Below are 7319 nucleotides of genomic sequence, written 5' to 3' on the forward strand. Positions count from 1 at the left end.
TGCTTCCTGAATTGAGGGACTTAGAACTGAACACACTATTTGATGTGCGGCCTCGCCAGTGCTGAGCAGTGACAATCACTGCCCTGGTCTTGCCAGCCACACTATTGATACAGAGATGCTCTAGGGTTTTTCCTGGTGCCACCATTATTATTATATAATTTTATTGATTTTATTATATAATACCCATTCCTGGGTATTTTATGAGACAACTGTGACATCTGCTGCCATACTGCATAAATGTGTATGAGTAAGCAGAATAGTTTTAGAACCTTAAATGACTGCATGGTACTAAAATGCTCAGGAGTTGATCATTGCGTACTCTGGTGCAATAGTTCTGGAGCATATGTATTTTAGGAATGCTAATATAAAAATCTGTCTGATCCTTAATGGCAAGCCAGCAAGGAAATAAAGTTTAAAGATTCAATTTTTTTCTTGACTTATACAAAACAGTTGTGTTAACTCTTAAAGGCTGGAGTTGCTGCAGTTTCTATCTCTCAGGGAAGAGTATCATAATGCAGTGAGCAGCTCCTAGGCAGTTGGCTAAAGGCTTGTGTGCTCCCACTTGTATGTTTTGTTCCGATGTTATCCTTTTTTCCTCCCAGAATGAATAGCACTTGGTTTGTGTCCATACTAGAAGCAACATCAATTGAGTAATAGGTTTTAAGGAAGCTTTTTCTCCTGCAAGCAAGTTGGAAGGTAGTAAAGACAGAAGGTATTTGTCCTGTAAGAGTCACAGAAATTGTAAGAGAAAGTGTCAGAAACATTGGTATGTCTGAAAGAGTAATTAAAATCTGCAGCCAAACAAAATGTTTCTTTATCTGGCTCTTACCTGAGCATTACTTAGCTACCTGGGTTAACATTCAGTGATCCTTAGAGATAATAATGAAAAGTGACAGAAATGCTAGTGCTAATTAGTGTATTATTAAGAATTTAATTTTTATTCATTTGGAGCAGCAGTTATTCTCTAGAAAAGTATCCTGAAGTGTTCACATAGTAACTGTGGACCATGTCTAGTAACTTTTGAGCCAGAAGTGTTACATTATGTTTTTTAAATAAAGAAGAATGAAATAGGTCATCTCTTGTTAAAGTGCTATAAACCCATTGTTTTCAAGATACATGTATAATCTTTCACTTCCTTATAGTAATGGCAAGTGAAGTGTTTGATCAGCTACTTTGTCAAGTACAGATAAAAGTCTGATAGGTCTGAGAGTTTAATTCTCAATTTCTATTGCTGTAGTAAATTTTACATGGAAATACACTTTCCAATTAATTTTCATGTTGAATGCCTTCCTACCTATTGGGTGTTGAGGGTTTCTTCTAAGGTTAAGATAAGCTTTTATTATTTCTAGCTGTATCTTTGAGGCTGCTGAGGTAGGCTTTAGGATGTTCCATATGCGCTAAGGCCATGTCAATGTACCGGTTCGGGATTCTTTGCCCATTAGACAGGTCATTGTTAGTCTTCTCTAGGAAGCTTCTTTTTACAATAGAAGGTCTCTTAAGCTTGTTTTTCTTATGTAGTGCGTAGGCTTGCACATGCACAGATTTTTGTCCTTGATATGGTTTTTATAAGATACTAACAAGCCTGGCTTGTAGGCTTTGGGAGGAGTAAGCTGGTGTTTCCTGAACTAAAACTGAGTCTGAAGCAAGACAACTGAAATGAGTGGTTCATGTGTAACTGGTTCTTCATACATGTTATTCTGATGATGTGCCTCTCTAATATTCAGATAAGCAATGTCAAACATATGAAGCTTTTTTTCTTTAATCAGTTTTTGGCCTGTGCTGTCAGCTGAAGCAATCTTATCCATGCTCTTGAAAGCAAGTTATAAAGCACTGAAGCTTGTTCACACCAATGGTATCTTAGTTGTGACAGTACACCCCTTGACAGGAAAATGTAATCTCTTTATTGCCTCAAAAGCTTTAGCACTTCCTGTATACTTAATTTATCAAGGAGATTTCATGAGATAGCAAACAAATGAAGACAATATTATTCTGGGAATGAAAAACTCTTTAATGAACTCAATTACTGGTTTTATCTGCAGAGTAATATGTAATTGTAGAAGTTGGTGTTGAACACTTAAATCCTTCAGACAGAGCAGTCATACAGCCTTACCATTTTCTCTTCAGCATGGCTGTTTTGAATATCTACATGCAGTATGCGGGCAGTGAAGGAATAGAATAGGATATTTTAGTAGAAAGGGACCTACAATGCTCATCTAATCTAACTGCCATCAAGACTGGCAATTTCTGTGTCAGATCCAGAAAGTATTAATAAAATTCCACTTTCATGACCATTAATGAAAGAGATCAGATGTAGAAAAGCTGTTGCTTTTTTGCTTTTTAAATTACATACTGAATTTACAGAAGGTACATTTGTTTAAAGAGAAGCAGTCATTCTTCTGAGTTGACTCACTAACTTCTGTAGTCATGTTAAATTTGTTTTCTAGACTACAATAGGTATAACAAAATGGAGACTTGACAGCTGTCCTCTTGGAAGACAACCTTGAAAGTCTATTTCCACAATACAGTGCTAGGAAAGAATGCCCTGAACAGTCTTGTTTCAGTGCCTTAAACCCCTTGGAATTCTGTAAATGTCTTCTGCTGACTTCAGAGTCTTCAGCACACGTGTTGCACTCTAAAAGGTGTATATAAAATCTGATTAAGCACTAAACAACTAACAGACTCAAGTACAGATGCTTGGGCTGCTTTTTAGACATGTCTTAATTTTTCCATACTAGAAATAGCATTGGTCATTGTTGTAGACTTCAATAATATTTTTTTGTTTGTTTGGGGTTTTTTATAACTTGCACTTTTCTTTTTACTACCTTGCATCTTTATTTTCCTACTGTGAAGGTCATCAACCATCACCTAGGAATAAAATTTCTGAAGTTCAAAAGATCTGTATCTGTGTTTGTGCTGTGTGAACTGTGTGCCCTGTCTCTTTTTGTGCTGAAACAAAATTGAAAACAATCTCTTCCAATGCACACAGTTTATAGTAGTTGTGAATGTTTTATCAATACAATAAATATTTAATTCCTTCAACAGCATATGGAGTGAGTTCTTGAATGAAAGTTTGAAATCTCTGTCCACATTTGTAAAATCTTTAGGATCTGTAACTGAAGTATTCCTGTCATTCTACTTAAACCTAAATTTTCTCCTGTTGGTAGTTTTAGCTTGAACTCTACTGTTCCAACAGTTAAATGAATTTCTGTAGCAGGCAATTGTTGTTTGCATGTGTTTCTAACATTTTTGTTCAAAAAAAGTTCTAACTATTGTAAATTAACTTTGTTTTTAACTTGTATAAGAACCCTACAATTCATAGTATGAATATCAACCTCAAAGTTTTTTTATAGTCAATATTTAAACTCACATTCATGTAATGCAGCAGTATCATTGTGGTTAGAACCACCCAAAATTTCATCTTTGATAATCTTGAGTATTTTTTATTCTAGTTTCATTCTGTAAATATGGTTGTCCAATCAGTCATATGCATTAAGTTAGAAGGACTTGTATCAGCATCTCTGTTACTTTTGTGTAAAGCAAACAAAGATAAATGACAGGTTTGAAGTTCTCTTTAAATAAATACTCGAAAGTGAGAGAGGAGCTAAGAGTCAAGTTTTAGATAAAAATTGCTTTCAAAGCTACCAATTAAGCCCTGTAGTTATCAGGGAAGGATGTCTTCTTATCTCAGAGGAGCTGTTCAGTGTATTCTTCAGTGTCTAAGAGTTTATCTTACTTTACTAAAATGAGTTATTGACTACTTATGAGGAATAAAACTGATTTGTTTTGGGAAAGCAGGTGGTATGAATTTGCTTCCTCAGAAAAAGTTACAGTTTCTTGTGTTTAGCAGTGACTTAATAACATAACAGGTTGCTGAAGTATAAATAATGGCTTTATTTTAAAAAAATAGAAAACACATTTTTCTACTGAAAAAGGAAGAATAAGATGGAATTTTGAGGAGAAAAATTACCACTTCTTTTCCCTCTCATTTTAGGGTACGGTCAATGGTGTGCTGCTAGTGACACCCAATAATATCATGTTTGATCCTCATAAAATGGATCCTCTGGTCCAAGAGAATGGCTGTGAAGAATATGGCATCATGTGTCCAATGGAAGAAGTGATGTCAGCTGCTCTGTATAAAGAAATTGTGGACAGCAAAATTAAGGAATCATTAAGCATGTAAGATAGAAGAGTATTTGTAAAGCTTTGAGTAAATCTGAACTGTAGCCACATTGCTGACCATACAAAGCCAGCATTTTCCTTATTTTTCTTGTTAGAAAGCAATATCAAAGAGTGGCTTGGAAAGATCCTATAGAAAGTTTGCTTTACCTTCAGTTCTCACATCCTAAATATGATACAGGATACATTTTCTATGTACTTGGATTCTAATTTCCTCCAATAGTCTCTTATAAAGATCTGTGGTACCACACCATTTCCTCTGCCCTTTCCCCACTATGGAAACAGCTACCATTCAATTCTACTATTTAACTACTATTCAATTCTTCAATAATTTAAAAACTGGTGTTCACAGTAAGAAAGTGCAGCTTTGACAATTTTAGGTATAAATTTTTATTAATTAGCATTTTCCCCTTGCTTTTCAGGGCTGTTTCTCTGACAAATGTTTTAAAGTAATTTTCTAAGATTCATATATTTATCATGGGTCTAGGAGCATATTTTTCTCCCTTTGTGGCTAGGGGAGAGACTGCATATTCACCTTTGGATGTAGTCTTTTTTTTTTGGAGTAAACAGTGAATTTGGACTGGTGAGCTCTAAGACTGGTATTTAGTGCAGCAGGCATTTAAAATCAGCATTAAGGAGCATACAGATCTTTGGTCTGTTCTTTCTGTTTTTTTGTACTGGCCTTTTATATTGTCATCACAAAAAGCTAAATTCTGTCTTGAAAACCAAAAAGGATTAAAAAAAAATTATCACCTTTACCTATCACAGCCCATAAAGCACAAACATTTGCAGACTACCTCGATTATCTAGCTGCAGAGAAGTGGGCTTCTTTAACCAAGGAAGTGTAAAGCTGCTGGATATATAATGCTATACCCACTTAAAATAGTTGCATTTTTAAGATACTCAATAACTCTTAAAAATACCCTCTTACAGTTCAAATAGGTAGTGCCCTAACCACATCTTTCTTGATAATCTTAACTATATGGACACTTAGAAGTAGTAACTTGCCTCATAGAATTTTTAAGCTCAGTTTTGCTGGGACTGAATTGGTATCTTGGCATGGTCTTGTTTGATGCCCGATGTCATGTGTCTATTGAAAGGGCAGCAGAAGTACATGTTGCTACAGTAGTACTTTTGGGGCTTTTGATGTAGAATGATGATACTTTCAGCATGATTTCTTTCTGGAAGTTTATTTTCCAGACTGAGTTTTAAAAAGTTGCTCACAGTTCCTATTTCAGTTGATACACTGTGGAAAGTATTAGATGACTCTATGCTTGAATCATGATATTGCAGTTACAAAACAAGTATTTTTCTAAAATGCTTAGTTTGTTAATGACTTAATAATGCTGTTTATTTTTGTGCTCCTGTACCACATGAATTTTCTGTTTTATTTATAATATGCATATAGAATGAAAATGTGTCTGCTAATTAGTCACACTCTGCATACAGAGGCCTGTATGTCCAATTTGATTTATCTTTCTTGTCAGCATTATAAACTAGTGGATAGAACACTAGCTGCTAACATTTTCTTCAGTCCCTGCACTTTTGTGCCTTAGCTAAATATGAGGTATATTTGTAAATTTGGAGGAAAACAAAAATCAAATCTCTTAAGTCTGTAAACAGAAGTCCTAACAGTTTCAGCTAGATCTGACAAGTCTCATGTGTCTTGAGGTATTTGACACTTAAATCATGTTTTCTCATGTTCATTCTCACTGTTTTTGTTTTTTTTTTTTAATATGTATTCCACTGTTATAGTTAACCTTCTTCCACTCTCCCAATTTTGCCAACTGTCAAACCCACTTAAACTTGGGAAAGCAGTCTTATTTTCAGTATTCAGACTTGATATGGAAAATGGTCATAAAACCCAGCGAGTGCTTTGGTTCTTGAAATTAAAATTTCATGTTGTATAGTTTTATATATAAGCCACAATCTATACTGAAACTGCACAAAAAATGTTTGACTGCATATGGATGTTTTATGATTTCATAAACCTTACGTTGTGCTTGTATAAGAGCAACTCTAATGAGCATAATCCTGAAAATTTATAGAAATGGCCTACTCTAATAGGTAATGAATTCTAAAGCTGAATCCACATGCTTTGTAAGCAAAATTACTCCATCAGCTAAAGCTTAATACAAGTTTCATGTTAATGAAGAGGGTGCATACGCTTTGCAAATACGCTGAATTTTAGCAGCATCTCAATTATAAGATGTAAGTGAATATAAAGTTTTGTGAGACTGTGGAGTGAATTTATTGTCCTTCAAAACAGAGATTAATCTACAAGCTTCTTAAAAGCATTTAGTACTAGGTAATGAAAGAGTTATTCCATTACATTGGAAGATGGCAAGGAAGATAACATTGAGAACTGTAGTCGAGAGTACATTTAAATATGAGAATTTTTTGTGATGGCTGTATACTGCCCAGTAGATATGCCCAGGTTTTTTGACAACAGGGAAAAGCTCAAGTTCTGTAGACCTACTTGAACATGTTCATAGTACCTTTCTAGTCTTCTAATAGTCATAGAACTTCTAGTTAGTTTATTTTGAAAGACAGGTTTAAGAAAGATGATTTCCATAAAATAAATTTTTATGCTTGCCTTTTTTTTTTTTTTTTTTTTTTTTTTTTTAACACCATTTATCAGCATCTTCAATTGTATCAAGCAGTTTGGGATTTATTTTGCCAAACAGTGGTTTCCTCAAAGTTAGGTACCTGCTGAAGACACTAAACATAGTTTCAGGTATTTTCTGTGGGCAGAATGGTGAGAGATACATTGCTGCATTTACTTGCTTTGATATCTGAGGTTAGACCAGATGATTTCTGCCATTCACTTCTTACCTATGAGCTATATTTCAGATTCCTTGTAAGATGGAACATGTCTGTACAATTGTACTGACCTCATGGGTAGACAAAACTCAAGACTATGAATGATTTTTCTAATTCATTCACATTCTATAGTTGTGTGTAGCTTTTTGTTGGTTTTACTTTGGTTTTTATTTTACTTTTACACTTTTAGTGCCTCTCACAATCTTGCTAGTTTCATAGGAGAGTTTCTTGTGAAGGCAATGTCATGAACTTGGGGAGTCCCAACTATGTTATACTGGCAAAAGGTCAGCCATGTTTATCATTATAGTATCACATTTTAT

At 34.5% G+C, this 7319-nt stretch overlaps 1 protein-coding gene across 7 annotated transcripts in view; it reads left to right on the top strand.

Annotated features, from left to right (window-relative positions):
• Positions 1–7319, top strand: part of OXR1 (oxidation resistance 1) — a 260352-nt gene that overhangs the window by 214341 nt on the left and 38692 nt on the right. For all 7 annotated transcript variants that reach the window (XM_058833205.1, XM_058833202.1, XM_058833199.1 and 4 more), the window contains one exon: positions 3992–4176. In XM_058833205.1, coding sequence (XP_058689188.1) covers positions 3992–4176 — 185 coding nt within the window. The remainder of the gene's footprint in view (positions 1–3991; positions 4177–7319) is intronic.

Source organism: Poecile atricapillus, chromosome 2, assembly GCF_030490865.1.
Source record: "Poecile atricapillus isolate bPoeAtr1 chromosome 2, bPoeAtr1.hap1, whole genome shotgun sequence".
Taxonomy (NCBI): domain Eukaryota; kingdom Metazoa; phylum Chordata; class Aves; order Passeriformes; family Paridae; genus Poecile; species Poecile atricapillus.